The sequence below is a fragment of the Vombatus ursinus genome, unplaced genomic scaffold (genome assembly GCF_900497805.2).
Source record: "Vombatus ursinus unplaced genomic scaffold, bare-nosed wombat genome assembly UNPS02014821.1, whole genome shotgun sequence".
In the NCBI taxonomy this organism is placed as follows: Eukaryota; Metazoa; Chordata; class Mammalia; order Diprotodontia; family Vombatidae; genus Vombatus; species Vombatus ursinus.
The window spans coordinates 19,739,949-19,767,574 of NW_020954599.1; the positions used below are offsets into that span (position 1 = coordinate 19,739,949).

At 36.3% G+C, this 27,626-nt stretch overlaps 1 protein-coding gene across 1 annotated transcript in view; it reads left to right on the top strand.

Moving 5' to 3' along the window:
• Window positions 1-27,626, top strand: part of ANK2 (ankyrin 2) — a 412,172-nt gene that overhangs the window by 125,200 nt on the left and 259,346 nt on the right. Inside the window, 1 exon segment of the mRNA XM_027837420.1 lies at window positions 21,655-21,756. Coding sequence (XP_027693221.1) covers window positions 21,655-21,756 — 102 coding nt within the window.

The following is a 27,626-nucleotide window of genomic DNA, read 5'->3' on the forward strand; positions in this document are numbered from 1 at the left end:
AAGCCTTTGTTCTCAGTCCTTAATCCCTTTAATGTTTTGATAGATTTGAAGTATACCAGTACAGACAAATAATAATAATAATGATAAAAGAACATGGGAACTTAAGATACTGCAAATATGTCACATCATGGGGACTTTGAATTTTATTTGCCAACATATGTTCTTATTTCAAGTATATATTCTAACAAAGTTTGGCTAAACATGAAAATATTTGCTTTCTGAGTAATTTGCCCTAATGCCTTTGAAATATTTCAGAGAAACAGCAGTAACATTGTTCTGCTCTGGTAGAAAACATGCCCCTTGTCCAACATCTACATAGATACCAGCTCTTTACTAGAATATTTCAAGGCATGGATGCTGTGTAGCTAAGTGTGGAAAGTAATATCAATCACTAGAGGATGGTCTTTGGACTATCATGAACCACGAAATAGATATACACAAGTAATGGTCCTTAATCTTGTGTGGGCTCTATATAGTTCCATAGTGACAGACAGGTTGGGGAAAAGAGCGTGAGGGTGCTAAAAATCACAGCTATTTGATTATCCACGAACATTAATTTAACTGTAGGTAATCTACAATGGGAGGCTTACTTTCGGTACCAATGAACCGTAACCAAATTTAAATACTCCATATGAATAAAACCAGAAGAAATTGCAGCCAAATGGATGTCGTTCATAAGTCCTTCTCGTGGAAATGAAACAAAGACTTCGTTGTTTCAATTGGTTTCATCCTATAGTCAACATAACAAGAAATACAAGCAGTATTGCTTCATAGGACGCACTTGGTCATCTCACTGTGCAGTGTTTATGTGAGCAAAGGCAAGGGAGACCACCATGAAGGTCATTGCAACTTAAGGGCCAGCATCTGTTACAGAAGGTGTCAGAAAATCAGAAACAAAAAGAGGCCAAAGGCTTATACGTTACTCAGAAGCTTTAGGCTATAGATAATGAGTACTACAAGAAGAGAATCAAAATATACTATGTGTGAAAAGCACTGAACAGCATTATTGAAAAACATGAAACCAACAGACAGGAAATGACTGACGATTGGCTTAAGTCATTTTCAAAATCAGTGTGTATGTGTATTTGTGCATTCAGATTATTGATTGGTTAGAGCACAGGTCAAAAAAAAATGAATACCAGATTAGAAGACAGAATAAAGATGAATAGACATGATGTGTAATTTCAGCAGCTAATAACCTTATCTTTTAAAGAAAACTATTAACTCTGAAAAATTGGACTCAGATAAAAGAAAATACATTGATTCTGACAATTGCCATTTCTTAGAGAAGTATAACTAATATAAAATCATTGTCACAATGAGGCCCACAGAGTCCAGAAACCACATCAGCCAGAAAAGCCAGATTTTTGTGAGAACTTTTATAGATCAGATTCAAAGGAATACAACAAATAGATGTGATATGGAACAACATTTCTATAACATTTTTATAAGACAGCAATATGCACACATTAAAAATATCTTTGATAATGATATGCAAAAAGAACATTCAGGCTTTGGTAGATGATTTTCAGCCACAGACTACATCTTCACAATCACACAACTGACCAAGAGGTCATAATATTCCTCTGGTGTTTTTTAGTGAATTAAAAATAGCATTTGATTTGATAGACTAAAACCAAAATTTAAAGATCCTTCTCCAATGGTGTCTCCCACAAAAATCTTAAGATTGTTTAAGATTCATTGATAAGAGCAACAATATTGATAACTTTATTTTATGATCCCAATTATCACTGACACTTAAAACAGGGAGGCAGATATTTGCCAAAGATGTTTGCCATTGTCATTGAAACTATCCTGTGCAAAGTCCAAATAGTAGAGGGAGCTTTTATAGTTGGTGAGTTTCATCAGATGACCTGTTGATTATATTGAGTCTTAGAATACTTAAGGACAATCTTCATTGAGATGCATTCACTCAAAATGAGCCTGGTGTATTGATCCCTACTGACAAAACTGAGTGAAAAATGCGTATTGTCCAGATTATGGAGAGTGGAAACACATGTGGTGGATGATAAGTAGTTGACATCATGAATTGTGCTCAAGATGGGTTTTGAAAGATGCCGTCAAGGACATGGATCGCCAGAAAAGTTGGTGGATGAGTCATGTAGTGAAAATGAAAGAGTAGTTATGGCTCAAGTATTAGATTGCCATCCATGAAATATTAAAATGCTGAGAGGAAGACCTTTAATCTGCTGAATCACATCTAATCTCTATGGAAGATTTATGAAAAAATATGAAAAGCATTTTTAAGCAAAAAATATGAAAAGAATAGAATGAGATGTCAAGAATGTATCAAATGAGATAATGGATTTGCTGAAGTATCAGAATATGATACCTCATATGATACTACGGTTAGCACAGGGTTTGGCACCTCGTAGATGCTTAATAAATGTTTATTGACTGACTGAATCCTTCATGGTTTTTGCTAACATCTCTTTCAGGTCAATGGCATTTTATTTATAAGAATAATCATCTAACCTGAGAAGAAGCATGGTATACTAACTTGAGAGCTGGCCTCAAAGCCAGGAAGACCTGGGTTCTAGTTCTGTCTCTGACACTTACTGACTGTGTGAACCTGGAAAGTTACTTAAATCTCTCAACACTATAAGCACTTCTCTAAGACTCTAAATTGCAGAGGTGATACTAAGCTGCATTGGTAGATGTAGTTTTCTCATCTGGGAGTTCCCTATACCCATGAAATCATAAGTCTAGTTCCGATTCCTATCTGTCATCTGACCCAGAATATTAATGAAAAGATTGAATTGTTGGACCTTAGGACTACATTTAACCATAACACATGACAACTGCTGGATATTCAAATATAACTTTTTTTCTTCCTGTGATTTTTCATTAAGAATCAGGAGGACAGGGAAATTTCATAGGGGAAAAAGAATTGCCTGGTTTTCAGGGCCTTGTGCAATCATTGATGTGAAGTTACTCACTGGAAATTTCTGTTTTCACAGCTGTGAAATCTTCCAGGTTCATTATTCAAATCCATTCAGGTAGAAAATAGAAACCACCAGCAGCCACAGGGCCACCGGGGATTTAAATGGTTTGCCTTTCTTTTTCTTTTTCCTTGTGCCTTCATTGAGTTGCAGCTCAGTGGAAGCAGGCTTTTAGCATCAATTCTTGACATGGCTCTCCTCTGGGGAGTGCTTTATTTACACATATTATTTTCTTCCTAAATCAAAGAAATAGTAAGGACCCTAACTCTTGAGTTTTCCTCATGGTTAGATTGCCAAGTCCCACTTAGCAAATAAAAAAGTTAAAAATGGAACAATTTGCATGTTCACTGAAGGTTTCCAGTCATTTTAATTTTCTGACTCACAATGAAGGTAGTCATCTTTCATGTATCTGTGACAGTTTTTCTCTCTGAAGAAGAGAAAGATTCCTAAGAGAATTGCCCTATTACGACTTTTAAGGGCATTTTAGTAAAAAAGAGAAAATATATCATTGCTAATGCAAAGGGAAAGGAGAATTGTTCTGAGAGTATAACCAGCTTTCAGGTTGTAAAAATGAAAAAAATATTTCTCTGGGGTGAGAGGGAAAGAAGAGGGTGCAATGGTAAGATACTAAAATTTTTGAAAATAGTTAATTACCATGGTGGTAAGAAGATCGATGAAGAGATCTTTTAAGTCAGTAATGTCAGTGTACTTTGCAAAATTTTATTTCCTAAATGTTCATGTGAGGCTGGCTTGAGGCTAGTACAACAAACCATTGTCTGTGAAAACTGACTTACACAGATACACGTCTTTTTCCTGAAGGCCATAGAATGGTCTTTTGCCAGATATGTGGCAGAAACTCAAAAGTCTTGATTTGTATTCTATAACCCTGATTATTGCCTCATACTAATTTTGTCCAAGAAAATTCAAAATGGGGAATATTGTCACAGAGAAGACTTAATTAGGAGAAACTGAGGTCTTTATAGTTCATGATAATGATAACTTTCATTTTTTAAATTTGTATCCCTAGCACTTAGCAGATAGTAAGCACTTAATAAGAGCCTTTTCTTTGATTCATTAATAATGTAACTATGCTGCTGTACCTAGTATTGTTAACATTCATTTGATATTTTAAGAATAACTACTGTGTGCACAGTCTTGTGCCATGACACTGAGGAAAATTAAGAAGTAGAAACTGTGATCCAATTGTAGTGTATGTCACATATACATGTATGTATATATATGTGTGTACACACATGTTTAAAATATATACACACATGCACACATGTATACAAGTAAGCATATATGAATTCATGAACCATAGTATTTATAACATATAAATATATATATGTACATAGAGAGAAAAGAAAAACTCTTCAAAATATAATCCAAATTCTCTAAAAAATACCAAGAAAACAAAGTGAGAGATTGATGAAACAGTTGAATATTTTCAGAAAAATCTTTAACATGAAATATGGAACATATAGAACCTTGAAAAATAACTTGATAATCTTTCACTTTTGTGGAGGAATTAAGGCTTTTGTTGTAAGTTTGTCAAGAGCATAGATATAAATATACTATTTTCTCCTTTTTTCCTGAATGTTGATAGTACCACAGAATTAATTAATATTTAAGCACAGAATTAAGATAGTACTATATCTCTGAATTATTAATCCGAGAGTAAATAAGGCTACTATGAATAACAAGAAAGGGAATATCATGGAAATCACCATAATCAGCTTTAAAAAAATTACGTATCTGAATGATGGAATATTTAGGCATTTCTAGGCAAAGTTTCACATTTTTGTAGTATGATTAAAAAAAAAGGTCAAGCTTCTAGATAAAGCTCTCTATTAATGATTTCCCCCCTTCTCAATTAAACAGATATTTATTGAGCTCCTATTAGAGGCCTTTGAATGTGAATGAATGGATGGATGGATGGATGGAGGGAAAATCATTTATTAAGTACCTTTTGTTTGCCAAGCAAAAAGTGTAAGATATGGTCCCTGCCTTTGAAAAGTTATAAACTTACATACAGTTGAAAGAAATTAGGCAAGCATAACGTGTAAAGAGAGGTACAGATGGTATGTTTTAGGTATGAAGAGGAGAGATTTTTCAAGAACAGAATAGTTGGGGAATGCTTGATGGTAGAGATGGGACTTCGGCTAGGCCTGAAATCATGTTAAATCCATTATATTCTGTAATGCTTGCCATGACTTTACCATATGCTGTCTCATAAATCATTTTTTATTGGCTGTGTTTATCTCAGTGGAAGATGGTCTTGTCACGAAAACTTAGAGTTGGTAAGGCACATGGTCCTGAAAGTAAGCCTTGCCTTAGGTTGACTTTTACACAAAAGTGAAGGGAAACTTTTTTTCTGACTTTAACAACCCAATAAATATAATCTAGACAAAAGTTTATGCTAACAAAGGGGACTAACAATGAAAAATTGCCACTGTATTTTTATGAAATATAAAACATCCATATTATTCCCAAGTGAACCTATTTTGATTAATTTTTCAGTGAATATTAAATGTTGAAAGGATGATTAACTGTTTTCTACAAGTGCTTTCTTCTATGAACTGATTATACAGTTTGGTTTGTCATATGTTATATAAACCAGTAGATAAAAACATCCTAGGGTATTCACAAGGAAATTCAGTAACTCTTCCACGTAGAGGCATTTTACACAGTAGGACTTTAAGCCTATGCGTTAGGCAAGCTGGAAGCATGCTGGAAAACAGAACAACTCCTCCCCTTCCTCCCCCCTCATTCTCTGCCTTACTTCCCCCTCCCCTCACTCCATTGACATGCATAGCTGGCCTGGTAGGTGTAAAAATAGACAGACAGAGCCTGAATTGGAAGTGGTCACTGAATGTTGCCTGCGGTTGCTGGGGTTTTGAGTTCTCTCTGACACTGGCCAGCTAGCAGATGGGGAGATCTGGTGTGGGGCATGTAGGGGAGCAGAGCAAAGCAACCAGGGATCATCCTTTTGGATTGCCAATGTTAACTTCTCCCTGGGAACCTTGGACTTAGCCCGTAGTTTGAGGACAGACACACTGACCACAGGGGATAATAAAACTGATATGGGCAATGCAGCTCTCTGCCAATCTTGTCATACAGAGAAGAGCCTAAGAGCACAAGGAAACATGCAAGAATTGGATAAGACCCCAGATTACTATGGCTACAACTGTGAGGATGTCAGAGAGTCTGAGGCTCTGGTAAGTGTGAGACCAGGAACTAGGAGAAAGAGCAGATGGGGATGTCTTGGACATGTCAGCAATCATTGATAAACCTCATTGGTTCAAAATTTTTGGTTCCAGAAAGGGAGTCTACAGTGTAAAACTGATGTGATTTTTTTTTTTACCAATTGTTGTATTTTAATTGTTTCATTTAGTTGTAACTTTACCATTGTGTGTTCAAATCTTGCCTCATATGTTTACTTCATCTGTGCTTTCTGTAATTTTACACTATAAACTCAGAGTGGACAAAGAACATATCTTCTGCAATAAAATGAACAGTGCCCAATGCCTTGGAGATACTTAATACAGCAGAATATCATCAAAACCAATTCAGTTATACCTCCGTTATCAAGTTAGGTCCTCTATATACATAACAATGTATAGAAGACCTTATCTTGACATATTATAGAAAGTTTTTATTGCTTTTATTGCAGGTATTATCATGGCAGGACTAAATTAGGCTTATAAAAGAGTTTTACTTTGATAATTTGATTCACTGACTTGAGTTAAAAAGGCCTATAGGTTCCTGGCCTTCTAAACTACTAATCACAGCAATTATTTTGTCACAAACTCCCAAATTTGAAGAAAAGTACAACTGAGGTTGTGATGCATAAGTATAATATAAAACCTTAGTACTCCTTGTATTTATCAATTTGGCACAAGGTCATTGTGTGATTTTTTTTCCCAGTGGTTCAACCCAAGATTCTATTTCTGAAACATTTTTATTTTATTATTCATTGGAAAATAAGCTATATTTTTGATCTCTCAGATCCAAGATCTTAACCTACTGCAGGCTATTTTGTTCAGTATGAGAATGTGAGATTAATGAATATTTGCTGTTTGAGGAACAAAGAAATGTGAGATAAAATGATTATTTTACAGATTTACAGTATTGTATACTATATACAGTACAGTACAGTAGAAGCGAACACCTGTGCTCTGTCCCGGAGACAGAATGCAAAAAGCAGAAAGAGTATATTATTTTAAACTATCTGATAAACTCTTATTTTAAACTATCTGATTTTCTAAATTTCTTAAAATCAGAATTCCAGATCTCATCACAGTGAAGTTGGAACGGGAAATGGCATCTTGCTTTTTCAATTTTAGATAAATACATACATACATACATACATACATGCATACATACATGCATAGGATGTTTGTAGTTAGCAGAAAAGAAAGAAAAGCCTGTCCATTATGTGGGGGGGAAAGGAGAGTGCTTCAGGAATACATACCATGGGGGAAAAATGCAAAACAAAATCAAACGCCAGAAAAGTCCTTAGGTAAGCAGTGCAAAGTTGGAAGGAAGCCCACTTGTCCTACTAGAGAGTAAACAAAGGTTTCAACCAGGAGCATTGCCTTATTTTTCTTTAGAGAGTGGCTGTCTTATGTCCATACGCTGGATCAGAAGAATTAGCTCCTCCGTGTTCAAAACTTTATTTGTAGTTTAACTAATTCTGCACTGAGAAGGGGAGAAAACAACAGAGATTTGTAATTATAGCCATGATTCCTTAATTCTGCCGTCTTCTCTTTAAGCATTTTGAGGAAATGTTTACTTGGTTGAAGGTAATTTATAGTCAAATGGATGCTCATTCATTCATTTATAGCATGCTTGAAAAATGTTACTTAATGATTGCTTTGATTATTTTAAAGATGAGTTTTTATTTTCTGAAATGATTATTTCTTTAAAGTTTTTTATTTGCTTGTTTTGTTTTGTGTTTGTGCGTAGTAAATGCCTGCATGACTTTGATTTTTGGGAGGAAACTTTTGTGATGAAATGAATGCTGAATTCATTCAAAGCATTTTTGTGAATACATTCCAAGAGTTCATGAATAATAATGGAAAGCTTTCAATAGCAACATTCAATAGTATCAATATTCCTTATTGAATTTCAATTATTTCATATGAAATATTGACTCTGAATTCCAAGGGAATATTACAGAATTCTTCCTTTAAAAAAAAAAGAACTAATACAAACTGATTATATTGTATCAGAGCTTTTGACTTCAAAACCAATTCAATTCAATTCAACAGTTGTAGAATACATTGTGTTATATATTGGGGATACAAAAGCAAACAGTCTGTGACCTCAAGGAGCATACCAGGGAATATAATATTTATACAGATACATGGAAACAAATATTTTTTTTAGGAAAGAGAGAGCAATAGCACCCTGTCTGGGATCTGTAAAAGCTACATGAAGCAAGTGATACTTGAGCTGAGCTTTGAAGGAAAAGAAGAGTTCTGAGAGGCAGAGATGAGGAAGGATATAGTGAGTGATTGGTATAAATGCATGGAAATGGGAGAAGGGAGGTTGGAACACAGCTAGTTAGTCTAATTAGCCTGGAATATAAAGGGGCTATATACAGGGGAATAATTTGAAACAATTATGGAAAGGTTTATTGGGGCCATATTTTAAGAACCCTAGATGATAGGCTGAGGAGTTTGTCCAAAAGGTAATCTACCTTTGGATGGTTAGTGGTATTGAAATGAATGGTGAAAGAAGTGTGGAGAGGGTTTTCTCAGAATCATGGGAATTAAAGGGGAAGGGCAAGAAGTAGGACTTTGTTAGCCACAGGATTGGAGATGGAGTACCCAATGATTGGGGTCCGTCCCAGGTTCTGTGATGATAATATGGGGTCAGCAGTTTTGGAATCTATAGCATGTTCTCTACTTAGATGCCAGAGGCCTGGGGTGGGGGGGGAGTTCACACTGGGTATCTGGATGTGTAGATATGTTCTGGTCACGTTTTTAGAGACCAGACTGAAGATGCGAGACTCCAAGTTCTGTAAATTCACTCCCAAGATGGCAGGGAATGTATTACACCTAGCAGGGTCCATGAATGTAGAACACGCATTTATTTTGTAGTCAAGCTTTGTGTTTGAGGTCTTTGTACAGGGTTTGAATGCACAGATCCTGGTTTTTGCTCTGTCCTAAAGTAAATATATGAGCTGCAGCAAACAATTTTTTCAATGTGGTATGAGTGTGCAAAGTATTGACTCTAGATTCAGAAGACATGAGCTCAAATGCGATCTCTGATGCCTTTTACTTGGAGGAACATGGGCAAATCACATAATCTCCTTGAATCTTGGTTTTTTAAGCTCTAAAATGATCCCTTTGAGCTGCCTTCCAGCTCTGAACCTATGCTTTTCTGATACTGCTTAAAGTAGTCAAAGAGTGAGGGTTCATGAGAAATTGTAAAAGCTTAAAGTAGCGTATAAATCTTCTCTTTACTGTTATAAGCAGGTTGTAAGTTAACTAGCTTTTCTGGGCTTCAGTTTCCCAATCTTTAAAATCAATCCATTCACAAGATTAGGATTTACTGCATGCTAAGCAGTGGACAAAATAGAAGAGTTGTTCCTAAATGATGTCCAAGGTCCTTTCAGCTCTAAATCCTTAGATGCCATTACTTGGAATTGTGAAGTTATGATCTGGAAATGTGTAATGCAGTTTAGAAAAAGTGACTTAAAAAGAAATTCAGGAACACATCTCTTGTGTTAATTGAATCTCTTTTTGGTACACTCTGATAGAGTGCTGGTGCTCAGATTAATTCAGTTTTACATAAAATGGATGATATAGTGATGATTATTGAGGGGTCTCCCTGGACCATCGGTATCGAGTAAGACATTGGGATGACGAGGATCTATTTGACATAGTACTCACCTTTCAAAGCATTAAAATATTTCACAAACATTTCATCAGTCTTAACAGATCTCTGAAGCCTAATGAGGAAACTTGTGCTACTCCCCTTATTCCACACCCACTAACAGTGAGATATTGGTTATGTCTAAACATAAAAAAGTGATTTAAAAAAGAAAATTAATTTAGTTGAATGAATACAACTACGTCTTTTCAAAGTAACCAGTTTGGTCTGGTTCATCTTTACTGTGGATAAAATTTATTTTGCTTTCTACCAGAGATTTCTACATACATTTGCACACCAATTTGAAATCATTTTTCTCCTGTTATTTGTATAGACATTAAATAGTTTAATCAGAAGAATTTGATGCATCAGTGGTAAGGATGAGAAGTATTTTCCTGACTTGGTCCATTCATTTATTTCTTATTCAGTTTCCCACTAAAATCATCATCTAGCTCTGGATCCTATGAAAGTTTTCACTTTTTGTTATACATTTAAGCACTCAGTGAACAAACACATTAAAAGTTACAATGTTCTTAGGCACTGATAGGGACTAGATCTGAGATTTCATTGGTTTAAGACAATTTCTAGTGAGGAAGCTGGATCTAACAATGTAGGTCAGTACCTTCCCTGCAGACTTCAGTCTTAGAGAGTTTCCTAGAGCATTGAAAAGTTAAACGACTTGCCTGGGGTCACATAGACAATATATGTTAGAGGCGGGATGAAACCTAGGTCTTCTGTACTTAAAGACCAGCTCTTTATCTATTATGCCGTGCTATCCATAATGTACTGAGGCTACAAAGATAAAAATGAATCAGTTCCTCCTTTCAGGGAGCTTACATGACAAAATCAATTGGGTGATTCTGTTCAAACTTTGTTAAAACGTTTGCTATGTGCAAGGTGATGTGCTTATTTTCTGGATATTTGAAATGTTAAGTTCTTCGGTTTACTGAAGTTTGAATGTCTTCCTCACCTAAATGCATCATTTCTACTCATCCGCTGTGTGACCCCGGGTGAAATTGACTTAGCTCCTTTTGTATATATTTGGGGGAGGGGGTGAAGAAATTATGGAGACTGAGATGCCCACCACAAAGTGTTTTCCTTTTCTTGCTAAGTGGCTTTTGTTTAAACCAGCAAAATGTGTGGTGCCTCGGCTTAGGTTAGAGGTTCTGGTATCCAGGAACTTACTTCTTAAGAATATTTTAATAGCTTTATTTTGGTATAATTGTTTGCAATCCTACATATTTTATGTTTTGCATTGAAAAACCATTATACTGAGAAGAGGTCCACTGACTTCGCCAAACTATCAAAAGGGTCTATGGTCCAAAACAAGATTAAGAACCTTGTTTTACTTTATCTTCTGCAAGAGATGGAAGGTTCTTAAGTTGCAGCCACCTTCATGGCAGTCCCCTTGCTCTGCTTACATAAACACCACACAGCATTCTCTTCATAGTGCTATATGGTTGCAAATCATGGCATCTCACAAACTTGGAAGAATTGGAGTTTCAGGTGACTCAAAGGGCAATAGAAAGATAAATGCTAGATCTGTGTATGTTGTAGTGAGTTCTGGACTTGTATAAAAAAGTGGTATGAAAATGTCAGCAAGAATATTTATGACTAGTAAAGGGGAGGAGGGTAGTAATTGTTATAGAACAAGAGATAAAAGACAGACAGCCTAAGGGTCATTTGGCATATTGATATCCCTCTTTATGTAGTTATTATCCCATATCATATGTGTGTGCTGTCTTCTCTTTTAGACTATGCCCCTTGAAGAGCAGCCTTACTTTCTCTTTGTATCTCTAGCACCTAGCATAGTGACCTGAATGTAATAAATTCATTTTCATTCGTTCATGTATATATCCTTCCTTTCTTAGCCAAACTTCTGGGAAAAGGTGTCTCTATTCATTGCTTCCACTTCTTTCACTCATTCCTATACATTTTGCAACCACTCTCACTCAGTGGAAACTCTTTCCAAGGTTACCAAGGACCTCTAAATTGCAAAATTGATGGTCTTTTCTCAGCCTTCCTCCTACTTGACCTCTATGTTACATTTGCTGCTAATAAAACTTTCTTTTCCTGGATTTTCTCTCAGCTCTGAGTTTGTGTGACATTACTCTCCCACATATCTGACTCCTCCATCTCAGTCTCTCTTCCTTTCTCAAGATGTATCTCTCCCTCTAACTGTGGATGCCCTTTGCTCAGTGACCTCATTGTCTCCCTTGGAATTAATTGCCATCTTTAGATTGCTGACTAAATGGATATAATCCACCCTAGTCTGTCTCTCTCCCATATCACCAGTTGTTTATTAGATGTTTCAAATTTGATATCCTGGAGGTATCTCAAACTCATCATGTCAAAAACTTCATCCCAAATCCATGATACTTCCAAATTTCCCCATTTCTGTTGAAGGTACTTTTAGTCTCCCATATTTCTTCTCACATGCTTGACTCTTCATTGCCCTTCATCTCACACATTTAATCAGTAAGCAAATCTTCCCATATCACATCCATTCTCTGCTCACACAGCTACCACCTTACTTCAGACCTTCATCACTTCTTGCTTGTTTTATAGTCTCTTCTCTGGTTTCCCAGCCTCAAATTTCTCTCCATTCTCAACACTGCTGCCAAAGTTATTTTCCTTAATTGCAGATCTGGCCATATCACTCCCCTATACCTCTAGGATAAAATAAAAATTTCTCTGTTTAACTTTTTAAAACTTTCCACACTCTGATCCCCCAGCCTAACTTTCCAGCCTCATTGCACATCATTCCTCCTCTCACAGACTGTTATCTAGCCAAATTCGGCTTTTTCTCTATTGCTCATACTTCATCTCTCATTTCTATACCATTTTGCACTGGCCTGGAATGTGTTCCCTCTTCACTTCTGCCTCATAGAACCCTATGCTTCTTCTAGACTGAGATCAACAATGCCTTCTACATGAAGCCTTTCCTGATCCCCTAAACTGCTAGTCCTTCCATCTACAATTACTTTTTATTTTGTTACTTTATATTGATTTGTATTTATTCTCTTTTTTCATATTTTGTATATAATTATATATATCCTTATTGTCCTTCCATTAGAATACAAATTTCCTGGCAGTAGAGATTATTTCTTTCTGTGCCTTTGTAAGAGCATGGTTCCTGGCACTTAGTAGATGTTAATAGTAGATGCTTAATAAATCTTTGTTGATTGAGTAATTGATCCATAAAATAATACAGTAGATGCTTAATAAATCTTTGTTGATTGAGTAATTGATTCATGAAATAACATAAGACCCAGAGGAAGACCTTAACCATGTTATTGAATCTTCCAGGGAGGAATTATGGAAGGACATAAAGATTTTAAGCACACCTGATGCTTAAGAATCTTTATGTCCTTCCATGCATGTGTTTGAATCTACCCCTGTGGAGGAAATGAAATGACTGCTTCACTGAAACATTTTTATTGCCACAGAAGAGTGAAAACCACAATTTTACATTGGAGAAATCTCATCATATATTCCCAATTTAGAATTATAATTTTTAGACTTTCCTCATCTTAAAATCATGGTTTTCACTGCATGCTCTAAATTGGTCTAAAACTTAGAAATATTGCATTGATTATTCCAGAGATAAACCGATCATGATGGTTCTTGGAATTTTAAAGTATAATTGAATAATCTCTTAGAAAATCAATTCACTTTAGTAGTCTGAGTGTTATAGATATACCTTTTAGAGTCATACTACCTTAATACAATAGATAAAAGACACATACACTATTCTGAAATAATGGTTAAAGGCAAACCTGAGCAAACAGGTTACTCTTTTTGGGAATATCCTTCCCTCCTCCCACCTCTCTATTATAATTTGTATAGGAATTCTACAGGGTGAGGGTAACACCTCATCTGCATTGCTTCTTAAATGTATGCCCTATTGAGTGATGTCTCCTTTAGAGCAGATGGTCTCTGAAACTAAGAATTTTCAAACCACCTGGGACAAAAATTTTTGCAGTTACCTCAAGGGAGTATCGGTAAATTAACCCTGCAGGATATTTTACATAATAAAAAGTTAACAAAAGATACTCTTATTTAAAAAAAAATTAATAGTTTTAAAAGAGATATTAAAAGGTAATTTAGTTCCATTTACCATGTCCTGTATTCTTACCATGTTATGTACTTTAATGCATTTTTGCCCTCAAATGCTCAAATTTTAGCAGAGTATTTTAACATGGATACAAGTCAGAGAGTTAAAATGACTTTGTTAGGAGAAAATTTCTTAAAGAAAAATTAATAAACCTTTCTAGTGTTGTAATAAAAGTAGAAGCTTTTCAAGTACTTCCTTCTGTTGTCTCTATTCCAGATGTTTCAGCTAGTTTTACAAAATCAACAACTTTATAAAGTTATTGTCCATCTTCATGATCAGGAATAACATTTTTATTAAAAATAAAAAAAATGGGTTTAGAAATTCTCTGATAGAAAATGATTATAAATCTCTGGCACATCTTGGCACCAAGCACATAAAATCATTTTCTTCTTCCATGTTTTTCCTTGTCATTCATTTATTTTTTTGGGTTATTGTTAACATTACAAATGTTAAGAAAATATGATTAAAGCTATTTTTATTAAATGAATTTCATTTTTTCACTTGAAATACTAACATGTTAACATAATTGAAAATTAAAGTTTATATGAAACATATTTCAAAGTATTTCTCTTTAAATTGTATTTCTGAACTACCTTGGATTTTGCCCAGTTGATGATGATGTGTCAAATATCAGTGTGAAATAATTATTAAAAGTATGAAATGATATATGGCAAAGTAACACTTTAGCCCAGAACTTGTTAAATGTTTTGCTTGCTTTTATAAAGTCATTCCTTTAGTCTTTCATTCTGAATATCTACTGTGTTTGTACATGTCCATATACATTCATGTACACTTTGCAGGGTATATTTGGGGACCATATAATAAATCACCAGTCTCTGCCCCTAAAGAGCTTGTAGTCTTGTAGGGGAGATTTACATACACACACACACACACACACACACACACACACACACACACACACACATGGAGAGAGAGAGAGAGACAGATTATAAAAGAACAGTGAAGCAAATTTAAATCTTCAGTTCATGTTTCTGCCACCAAATAAAATGCTGAACCTTTTCATTGAATATCTAATGAGCCCTTGGGAAATGACCCATATGTTAAAGCATTGTTAATCTATTTCTCCTTATTCCAAATTCATAAAGACCTATGCCAGTTTCTCTTTATCAGATGTACAACACAACTTAAAAATACTACCTTCTCTTTCTCTGTATTTTTTGATTCAGTTTCTTTTTGATCTTATGAGCAAAATTATATTTTATTTGCCAAAATTGCCACATATTTTTGGATACAGTTAGTTTTTCACAACCCCCAATAAATATGTGTTTTTTGTAAATGTGTACAGGAGTTAATTTTTTTCTTCCATATTAATTAATAGTGAAATTTGAATCTGTACTTTGTATGATCTGTGAGTATTGTAATAATGACTAGAAAAAATCATTTTTAAGGCTTGTTGAGATGCACTGTTAGCAAATCTTTTTTAATATTAGGGAATAAAATGAGATGTGTTTTATTACCCATAATCTTAACCTTTGTAATACTTTAGCTGTATGGCAAATATAGTCTTGTCGTTCAGTCGTTTTCAGTTGTGTCCTACTCTTCTTGACCCCATATGGGGTCTGACTTCAGGTCCAGCGCTCTATCCACTGCCCAACTTAGCTGCCTCTGATGTAGTCTACATTAACTCAATCTTACTTTGGTTCTGAAATTTTTGAATATTTTTAGTGGCTTCTATGAAAATTCCTCACAGGTATATGATAACACATAAGGGGTATTTTAACCTATCTTTCAAGAACTGTAGAACACTTGACTTAAAGCTTTATTTCAGTGTATATAAAATAATAATAGATGAAACTGAGCTAAGTAGGGAGATAATAGGAGAGGATGAGCTGTTTTTGATAAGTTTTAGTCACATGGTCTAGATAAACTACATATTTGGATGCTGAAAGAAAACCTTGAGCTGACTGCTAAGACATAGTCAGTAAAATTTTGAAAGATCATGGAGAACAGGAGGGGTACTGCAGGATTTGAGAAAGGAACACACCAAGATTTTTTTACAGTGGAAGAGAATCCATTCTTGAAGTTATAGACTAGTGAACCTGACTTTGAGTCCTGGAAAATTTCTCAAACATGTTGTAAAGGGATGGTCAATGTACATCTAGAAAAGGAAGAGGTAATCACACAGAGCGAGCATGGGTTCACCAAGAATAAGTCAGGCCAAAAATGAACCTTATCTCTTTCTTGACAGTTCCTAAACTGGTACTCAGGGGATTGAGGTAGATTTTATTTACCTAGATTTCAGCAGTTCATCTGATAGTCTGCCATGTTCTTCTTTTGGAAAAGATGGTTCAAAATTGGCTAGATAATTTGAAGCTGACTGATTAGCTGACACTGGAGAATTCGTTATCAACTTATCAGCTTAGAAAGAGGTCTCTGGTTCAGGATCTCAGGGAACTGTGCCACATTTGAACTCAGGAAGAAGAGTCTTCCCAATTCTAGGCCTGGCACTTTATCGACTGTACCTCCTAGCTCCCCCTAGGAGATAGCTAGTCAGGAAGACCTAAGTTCAAATCCAGCCTCAGACACCTACTAGCTGTGTGACCCTGGGCAAGTCACTTAACTCTGCTTCAGTTTCCTCATCTGGAAAATGAGCTGGAGAAGGAAATGGCAAACCACTCCAGTATCTTTGCCAAGAAAATCCAAATACAGAAGTCTGGGTATATCTGCTGTTATAAAGAACTAGGAGAATTTCCATCAACAGTTTCAGACTATACTGTATTTTTAACACTTGTCCCAGTGGTCCAGAACCATGTGCAATACCCCTAAGATATGGTTCAAATCAACATCTAATGGTTATATAAGAGCTATTGCTAATCACCTGGATAGAGAATGACTAATACTCAAGGAATAAATGGATATTTAATACATATGTTTTTTTTTTATTGCCATACTGTTCTTTTCTTAAAAGGGGAAAAAAAAAGAATCAGTTGCCCTGTGAAGAATTATATGGAATTGTAGAAACATTGCTGCTGCTCTGGGCTTTATATTGTATTTTCCTTCTAAGATTTTATTTCTTTCAAATAACTGACTTCCTTCCCCCATATTGTGTTACCATAGAATTTAAAGGGGTGGGTTAGCTTGTATCAACTTCCTATTTTACAAATAAGTAACCAAACCTAGAGAAGGTACGAGACTTCCCTACTGTTCCATAAAGATTATCTTGCGCTTTCCTTAGGTGCGGGCAGTCATAACTCTTTCATTTTCTCACGTGCACTAAAGACTGTCAAATTGGCTCCCATCCTCAGGCTATATTATGCCTCTGTCAATGCAAATTCCTCTGTTGCCTTTCTTCTTTACCCTGCTGTGTGCTAAGAAAGATACTCTGTTTTTCTAACACTCAGAGACTGAAAAAATGTACAAGACTTTGTCGAAAGGAATTTAGGAAGAAATCTTTCTTTCTTGGCTTGAGGTACAGTGCCAAGGGTTGTAAAAGGGACAATTTTAATGATATCCATCTGTTACAGATTAAAATAGGTGGGAACCAGCCATTGAATTTCTTGTCTGGAGTCAGCCAGAAAGCTGAAGATTGAAATAATTGGATGAATTCAGGGCCCTTTAACAAGCATGGTCAAAGCAGATTTTAGATTTTGTGGAGTCTGGAGAAAGGAGTGGCATGTGAGGCCATTAGAATCTGTTCAAAACAGAGATTGGTTTTACATTAATCCAAGATTTGTCACACAAGAAATATTAACAGATGCTACTGACTCATTTCCTCAACAGGGCATTTCTATCCATTAAATCCTCTTTTGAGGAAAGCTGTCACTTATTATGAAAGGTTACTTATACCCTTTCCCTTGAAAAACCTTCCCGCTTTGCATCTTCATCAGAGGCAAGCATAGTGGAATAGTTTCATACTTCTCTCTCCATGAGTCATTGAATCCTCTTTCATCTCTGTTGTGGTGGAAGGCAATCAGACTACCTACTGCTTCCCCTAGTCCCTTCTGACAGCAGTCTTAATTATAGATTGGCTTCATTGTAGGTCAGGGTGTGGGTGTTTGTGTGTATGTGTGTAAAATAGTTCTGAATTTATATACAGCCCCCCAGTGGTGTGCTTGGTAAATATTTAAAAAGGCAGGGAGAGTGGGGGGATGTACATACGACACACCTTGAAGTTGAATTTGTATTATTAACATTTTCTCCATTACTTTCTTAAGCCTAGACTAAATCAACAAAATTATAAGCCATGCTTTGTAGCTTTTTGCTGATATGAGTAAATTTTCATACTGAAAATTTAACAACCAACTCACCAGCATATTAAAGTTGGGTTTGCCCCACTTCTGTATCTGCCCCAGCTCTGCTCCCTTCTTTCCCCGGTCCAGAGATAAATCTACTTTACATCTGAATGAATCTTGGAGGTAGAGCTGACCTTATTGAATATTGGAGGGTGAGAACCTAAATTATTCCTCAACCCTCTATAACCAGCTAGACTCCAGGTCTCCACTGGTCCCTGCTTTGACCAGAGGCTTGCCACCTGACCCCTAAATACCTTCTACCTTTCACTTCCTATTTCTTACTCAAAGACTTGATAAGCAAATCAACACTACCATTGCTACTATTAAGGGTTTATCCATCTATTACCCTATGGCTCCACTAAGAATCCTTGTGATTCTGAACTATGGGCTGCCTATACCAAAACTCCCTTCCCTGGCTGTTCCCTCTCCCTAGCAATTATTTTTTCTATATATTTTCATTTCAATTTTGTTGGTATGTGTTATTCCTCCTCAATAAAACATAAGCTCCTTCAGAGCAGGGACAATTTAATTTTTGTCTTTGTAAGACAGAACCCAGTACAGTACATAGTATATAATAAATAAAAAATAAATCCTTGTTGACTTGAAGTTAATTACACACATGCATATTTGTGTACTTATTCATGCATGAGTACATGTACACACAATGAGATCTACAGTAAGCAATCATGACTACCTTGGGGGTCCATGTCATAGGAGGACTTTCTAGGTAGATTCACTTATAAGAAGTCCTTTTGTATATCAGCAACCAAACCCCATTAAGAGAGTCTTAAGAGCAATTTTACCCACAATTCTGCTGTAAAAATATGTATCAATAGTGTTGTACTAATAGTGGATTGAGAGCTGGATTTCAAATTATGAAGATCCAGGTTCAAATCCTATCTCCAGAACTTATTAGCTGTGTAACCATGGAAAAATCTATGAACCTCTGAGCCTCATTTCCTCATTTACAAAATAAAGCTAATAGTATTTTCCACACCTTCCTCACAAGGTTACTGTGAAACTCAAATGAGATACTACCTATGAAGAGCTTTGTAAACTTTAAAACACAATGTGAATATCAACTATTATAAAATTATTGTCATTTCCTCTTCATTCTCCTCTTATTGAAGACTGAGAGTCATTGCCATTAATTCTGGCTTAGATAAGACAAGTTCTTAACCCAGCCATGAGATTCTTGTTGTATTGATACAAAAAGATAGAAGCTTCCTTCCCCCCAAAAAACTGATTACACCAGGGACAGGAAGAGCACACTGACTTGCTTCCCAGATTACTCATATTAGACATTGGGTTGGCACAGTTAGATTACTTTGAAGGGCCCCATACCTCCCACCGCTTCCATCCTCTATTTAGGTAAAAAAAAAAATCATGGAAAACAGATTCCTAAGTTTGTATGACCTAGGGCCTTCCACTCTGCTATGTGTAGGTGCCCCTGAGAGCCATCAGGATTCAGAATTTCATTCTCAGTTACATGACATTATTAATCTGTGGTGAATAGTGTTGTCTTAGTGATCCATCACACAAACTTCAGTCTTATGAAAATCTGGAGCAGAAGTAAAATCTCATGTTCTTGGTTCATATAAATCTTGTCCTCTGTTCATCCTTGGACAAAATGTTTTACACCGTGTGTGTGTGTGTGTGTGTGTGTGTGTGTGTGTGTGTGTGTGTGTGAACAGATGAGAGGGATGATGTTTTCTTTGTGGTTCGATTGAACTGTACTTGAGTATTATTTTGATTGTCGAGGGAGGCACATGAGTAGATTCAAATTTCATTTTAAAGTGGTGTAGCTTCAAGGAGCCTGAACGAGCAGAATCTTTGTGGGCATTTAGAATTAGCTGAGATAAGCTCCCGAATGTCATGGAGGAGCAAGTCACACTTCACAGCCACTGTAGCTTTGCAGATACATTTTGTGTGTGTTGCTATGTACCACTTAAAGCAACGACAGAGAGGACAGTATCGCCTTTAGAGGAGACAGTGTGGGATCACCTCTAGATTGCATTGCTTAAGAAGGAGAGTGAGACATTTTAAGGTTTGAACATAGTCATGTGTGGTAGTAAACAGTATATCAGATTTTGCAAATCTATAGCATATGTACTACTTGTGGGAAATGAGTTGAGAACAGCTGTTCAGTCTCAAAGCTTACCAACCCCCTCCACTTGAAAATAATATTAAAAGCATGCAAATCATCTGGAAGTCAAGGTTATAGAGTAAATGATCTCCATTTCCATCATTAAACGCTCTCAGAAACATAGTTGTCCTGAACTGTCTGCCAGTGGCATTCTGAGAAAATAATACGATGTATTGGTGCAAGCTTGTGTGGAAGTTGGCAAACCTGGATTTTACCCTTTGACGGTGGGTAAATGGTTTCTCCTTATGTGATGGTCTCCTCCCTAATCCAATTTTTGCTCAAAATTGTCACTGAAAGATAATCACATTATATTTATTTTGCAAATATATTGAAATTATAGTATGAGAGATTATGTAGTTCTGGGGAAGACATTTAACTTCCCTGGGTCTCAGTTTTCACATCTGAAAAATAGAACTCTTACATTTCTAAGGTTTCTTCCAGCCCCAAGATAATTATATTATTTGATTATTACCAGTCAGTCAGTAAGCATCTAGTATTGTGTTTATTATGTACCAGGCACTTACCAGCAAGTCACTTAACATATTTCCATAGGAAACCCATCAGTCAATACATCAAAAATTAGAGCTTTAGAGAAGTCAGGAAAGAGTATGGAATAAGTACAGTCACGCTTTTAATCTTCTTTTTTCCAGGTGATTTTAGATTGGTGCATCTCCCAGCTGATTTAAATTCAGCTTCCCCTCTCCCCCAACATAATTTGGCTGACTCTCAGTATTTGCTTTGGCTTCATCTGAATAGATCACCTTGTTATCTTCTGCCATTTTCTCATAGGATTAAACTTTTGCTACTTGGAGTTCTCCCAGAGATGTATAGGAAAATTAAACAGCAAAGCAGTTTAAAAAAGGAAAAAAAAAGAATTAATTTTCTTTTCATTGCCTGATTCTTACTAGAGTTGTAATTTTTTTTAGGCTTGGGACACAAAAGCACAGCCTGGGTTTCAGGGTTATAAAAATTTCCTCTCCAATTCAGGCACGTGCTGAAGATTGGGAATAAATTGGTACTAATTATTTTCATGTAGTAACTTTGTATTCTTATTCTCTTTGAAAGAGTAATGCACATTTGTCATTAATTTAAGCAAACCTTAGCTACTCTCTGGAAAAATGGTGATCTTTTATTGACACCTTTTATTGCCCATAATAACTCAAGGTTAAACCTCACATAAGAAGTCTTTGCAACCTAAGCTTCTTTGATTTGAAATGTAAACTTGTGCGACTCTATCAGATTCTGGTTTTCTCTTAGCTGTAACTTACCCCAGGGCTTTTCTTCTCTCCACAGTCTGACAGCAATGCCAGCTTTCTCAGAGCGGCCAGAGCTGGCAATCTTGACAAAGTGGTGGAATATTTGAAGGGAGGAATAGACATCAATACATGCAATCAGGTAAGAGATTGTGGCATCTTTCAAGATTTTTAGTTCTATACTATTTTTTTAAACCAAGGTTTTAATGGCATAAAGAAAAAAAAAACCACCTTCATGTCCTAAAATGAAATAATACTCACTGTTTTGGACCAATTCGGAGCACGGGTGTCTTTTTCATGGTTATCAATGTTCTTTATTACTATCAGAGTGACTAAGAGCCTAAGAAGTAATGAAACCTAGTTTTTCCCTTGACAGAGCCTTCAAGTATAGAGAATCCATTAATTCTGACAGGGAGAAAACTTTCGTGTAGAGTTTGTATTGCTGGTCATAGCCAACAGGTCAACAAAAAAACCACTATCTTAAAACCTAAGTAACAATAATGCATGCAAGATGTTTTGATTCTTGCTTATCAGAAATTTTGGCCCAGAATTATACTGAGTCAGCTCTTGTTTTTTGTTTTTTTTTGTTTTGTTTTTCTTTTTGTTTTTTGTTTGTTTGTTTGTTTCTGACCCATGGTTTCTCACTCACAGTGCTGTGGACTGCCTTTTACTCATGTTGGTTATTAGAACATGGACAAAGAAAATGAAATTCAAATCACTTTTTCCCATCCCCCTCTCTTTGTTAGCAGTTTTGCCAAAAGGGCCTAGTTGAAGAGCCTGAATTTGACTTAATGGGGAGCTAGAATACTAAGATCAGACATTAAACATTTAAAGGGGCTTAAACATTTCAATGATTAGTTTCCTTATCTACCTTTTCCTTATAAATGAGACTGTAGCCTTTGTATCAAGTGTAAAGCCTCAAAGATTTTGGCTTTATACTATTTTAGACCAATATTTTAATGGCATAAAGAAAAAAACACATTGGATCTCAGCTTTTACTATAGTAAGCTAAATCTCTATTTTTGTGAACAGATAGTTGGCTGGAGAAATGAATAATCCTGGCTAATTTTAAGCTCACAGGAGGTTTTCACTTGTGGATTCAATTCCATCTGTAGTTTCACTTATTCTATCTCTGAGCACATCTTGAACTCAGTTGTATTATCGTATTTCTGGCTTTGAGCCATTTGAACTTTTGCAGTCTTTCAGAATTAATGAAAGTAAATGGAGAGAAAATCCCCGAAGCTACCCATAAATTGGCCTCTCAGTAGGAGAACACAATCACAGAATCTCAGAGTGGGAAGGGACCCCAGAGATCATTTAGTTCAACTTGTACCTGAACAGGAATACCTTTTATAACAAATCATCAACCAAATCCTACTTGAAGACATCCAGTGGGGTAACCCCACTATTTGTCAAAGTAGTCCATTTTGCTTTTGAACAATCCTAATTGTTAGAATGTTTCCCCTTACTCTTTGAAATTTCAACCTATTACTTCTTTTTCTGTGTCCTGGTGCCAAGAAGAAGGAACCCAATCACTCATCCACATGACAGTATAGCAACTCCCCACTAAATCTTTCGTTCTTCAGGCTAAACATCCCCAGTTGTTTTGAGTGATTTTTATATGGCATGGTTTTGAGTCTCCTCACTATTATAGTTAACCCCTCTGTGAATACTCTCTAGCAATTACACTGAAGAATACTTAACCCTGTTTGCCTCAGTTTCCTCATCTATAAAATGAGTTGGAGAAGGAAACAGCAAACTGCTCTATTATCTTTGCTAAGAAAATCCCAAATGGGGTCACACACAAAGAGTCAGGCATGACTTAAACAATTGAACAACAGCAAGAACAACTAATTAATCAGTTTCTTTTTAAAAATAAGCTCAGAAACAAACACAAAACTCTAACTGTGATCTGCTGAGGAAGAGGGCAACATTAAGTCATGTTGTCCGTCTTCATTGTGGGTACTATGCTTCTAATGAGGCAACCCAAGATCACATTTGCTTTTTTTTTTTTTATGGCAATTGTGGTTAAGTGACTTGCCCAGGGTCACACAGCTAGTAAGTGTCAAGTGTTTGGTCTGAGGTAGGATTTGAACTCAGGTCTTCCTGACTTCAGGGCCGGTGCTGTATCCACTGAACCACCTAGCCGCCCCTCAACATTTGCTTTCTTAGCTGAATGCTTTGCACTTGTATTTCATTGAGAGCCCTAGTTCTTTTTCATATAAACTGATTCCTAGCCACATCTCCTATACTTATACAGGCAGTTTTCTGAACCTAAGTGAAGAATTTTAATTTATCACAATTGAATTTGAGCAAAATTTAAGTCTGTTGTTCTGACTTGTACAAATGTCTTTGATTCTGATTTTGTCATCCAGTGTCTTGACTGTCATTTGAAGTTTCATGTCATTTACAAATGTTGTAATCAAGCTTTCTGTGCCTTAATCTAACTCCATGATCAGTAGAAAAGATGGCTGACTCCAGCTCTCTGAAGTAGTCTGCTGGAACTCTCTCTAGATTGAATGGTTTAATATACTAGTAGATTTGTTAACTCCCGGATGTGGCTTTTCCCTCCAGTGGTACAGATTGCCGCCCATTCACACTTTCTCATTTTTTTGCAGTTATTGTCTGTGTCATCTCTTAAGTCTTCTATGGGTCGTTCCTTTGAACATGCCGGTGTCTTGCTTCTAAGTTCTTTAACATAATATGCCAACACCATGACACAGCCTATCAGTCTATAGTCTACCATTCATGCCACCTGACCAACGAGTCATGACCTAGTCTTCCGTGAATCCGCCTAACTGTTCTATGAACCAGCTTATGTCTCTCCATCTCATCCATGAGGATATTGTAAGAGATTTTTTGAAACAGATACTTTTCCCAAAATCTAGGCATGCTAAGTCTCTGATATTCTTCTGGGAAACTGGGACTCTGAATAATAATAGTTTATAATAGACAAATGCAGAAGTATTCTCTCATTTCTCTAGGATTCTAGCTGACTCTCAGATACTTTGAATTTCTGAGATGCTGGTACTTTTAAGGTTGCCTTAATGAGAGCATCAGGAATCAAGCTGTCATGTAATGCAATCAACTCACTGTGTAACTGTATCTAACCTCTACCTATAACACTCCTTGCTGTTTTTAAATTTTGGAATTAACTATATAGGACAAAAACCAAACCTGAGGTCCCCAAGGATAATTTAATAATATGGAATCTGTAAACATTATTGGAGTTGATCATTCACTATTATGAAATTTTAAAAAAATCTTTCTCTTTTATTTTTAGTATGTATGGGTATAACCCACTTTTTCCTTTGGACAAGTAGTTAGTGTAAATTTAATCTACATAGCTAGATTAAATATTAAACTTATTGATAACTACACTTCTCCCAAATTAAAGGTAGAAAGTTAAAAATATTCTCAAATGGAGATGATTAGCCTCTATCTACTTTGTATTAATCTTGTATGTAGCTTATTTTTAAATTTCTCTCCTCCTAGAATGTGAGAAGGTACAGCACTGGCTTTGCCTTTCTTCATATGCCCAGTGTTTAGCACAGTGCCTGGCACATAGTAAGTGCTTATTAATGCTTGTTGACTGACTATGAAGTTGATAAAGAAAACATTTCATAGTTGAAACATAGATCATATCACACTTTTTCCTTAATAGAATAAATGCCTTGCTCTATTTGAGCATAAATAATTGAACTTTCTAAATCTACTTTATATCTTAGTAATAATTAAAGGATAGAAAAATATGTCCCTGCACAAAATATCTACTATCAGAGCTATTGTGACACAGGGAAAAAACCACTGTGCTTTGAACTCAGAAGACCTGGATTTCAATCCCAGCTCAGTCATTAGGTAAATCATTCAACTTTGGTTGTACAATTAATTAAATCAATTGGTAAGCATGTATTAAGCACTTACCATGTGTCAGGCATGGAGATGCTGAGGCTATAAAGATGTAATACCCTCTCTGTCCTCAGGGGAACTTATATTCTAATGAGGAGGGGGTGCAATATGTGCATATATAGTTATACTCTAAACACATACAAAGTAACTTTAAAGAGGAAGGCATTAGAAACTGGGTGTATGAGGAAAGGATGCATGCAGATGGAGTTTGAGCTGAGTCTTGGAGAAAACCAGGATCTCAAGAGGCATAGGTGAGGAGAAAGGCATTTCATTCAGAGGACACATCTAGGGCAAAGGTGTGGAGAAGGGCTGTGAAATATCATAGGTGAGGAACAGTAAGAAGACTGGGCTGGCTGGACAGCTGATACATCGAGGGGAATAATGCATAAGAATGCTGGAAAGATTGCAGAAAGCCACATTGTAAATAGTTTTTAATCCCAAAGAGGGGAATTTACATCTGATCTTTAGATAGATCATATGGAAGAGGTATAACACGGTCAGATGCTTACTTTAGAAAAATTCTTTTGGCTGCTCCACAGAGGATAGATTGGAGTATGGAGAGGCTAGAGGCAGGGGGACCAGTTAGGAATCTATTGCATTTGTCCAGGTGTGAGGTGATGAGGATCTCAGGGTGGTAGTCATGTGATTAGAGAGAAAGGGATATACATGAGTGAAAAGTGTTGTAGAGATAGAAATGGCAAGGTTTAGCGATTGATTAGGTACGTGGGGTGAGAGTGATGAGATTAAATACGCCACCAAGTTGGGGAACTGCCATTACTGGTAGCATGGTTTTGGCCTTGACGGGGAAGTTTGGAGGAGGAGTGGGTTTGAGGGGGATGATGATTAGTTTAGTTTTGGGCATGTTAAGTTTGAGATTATTACTAGACATGTCCAACTCCAGTAGCCACTTGGTGATGTAGGACTGGAGCTCAGGAAAGAGTTGAGGGATGGATATAGAGATATGAGTCATCAGCATAGAATTAATTAAACCTATGTGAGCTGATGAAGCTACCAAAAGAGAATGTGTAGAGAGAAGATTGGCCAGGACAGATCTTTGGAGTACAATCACAATGAGGGAGCAAGCTATTAATGATTTAGCAAAGAAGAATGAGGGGTGGTCAGACAGGTGGGGGAAAACCAAAATCATGAAACACCAGAAAAGAGAGATCAACCCTGAGGATAAAGTAGCCAACAATGTCAAAAACTGCAGAGAGATCAAGAAGGAGGAAGATTGTTTAAGAAAAAAAGGCCATTAGTTTTAGCAATTATGAGATCATTGGTAATTTGGGAGAGAGTAGTTTCATTATTAAGTGATGAGGTCAGAGGTAGTAACTATATTGCAGAGGGCTTAGGAGAGCCCTGGGTAAAGAGGACTTTTTCAGGGTATTTAGCTAAGAAAGAGAGGGAAAATACAGGATGATAGCTACAGGGGGATGTTAGGATCTCTTGAGGGTTTTTTGAGAATGTAGAAGACTTGGGCAGGTGGCTAGCAGCAGTGGGGGAGCCAGTAGATAGAGAGAGATTTGAGAGTAGAGGAAGCGGAATGATAGTGGGGGCAATTCTGTTGGAGGAATCAAGAGTTAGTGGGATTGAGGCTACATGTGGACAGGTTGCCTTGGCCAAGGAGAAGGATATTTCATTAAAGGATAGTGGGGGTTGGTGTAATGTCAAGAGGATGGGAAATTAATAGAGTAGAACAAGAGGGAGTTTACAGTGAATGGCTTTGATTTTTTCTAGTAAAGAATGAAATAAGATTTTCACTTAAAGGGTCGTGGAAGGGTGCTCCTGGAGACAAGATTAATAGTAATTAGCAATGCTATTGCATTTTAAGGATTGCAGAGTACTTTACAAATATCTCATTTATCCTCACAACAACTCTGGGAGGTAAGAGCTATTATTATCCCCATTTTACAAGATGAGGAAACTGAGGCAATCAGATGTTAAGTGACTTAATAGTAAGTATCTGCGGCCAGATTTGAACTTGGGTCTTCCTTGAGCTATTCTAGTCCCAGTGCTTTTTCCACTGTACTACCTAGCTACCTGCTAGATTCAATTAGGAGAAGTAGAAAAACTGTCTTATTGTAGAGAGGGCCCAGTTGAGAT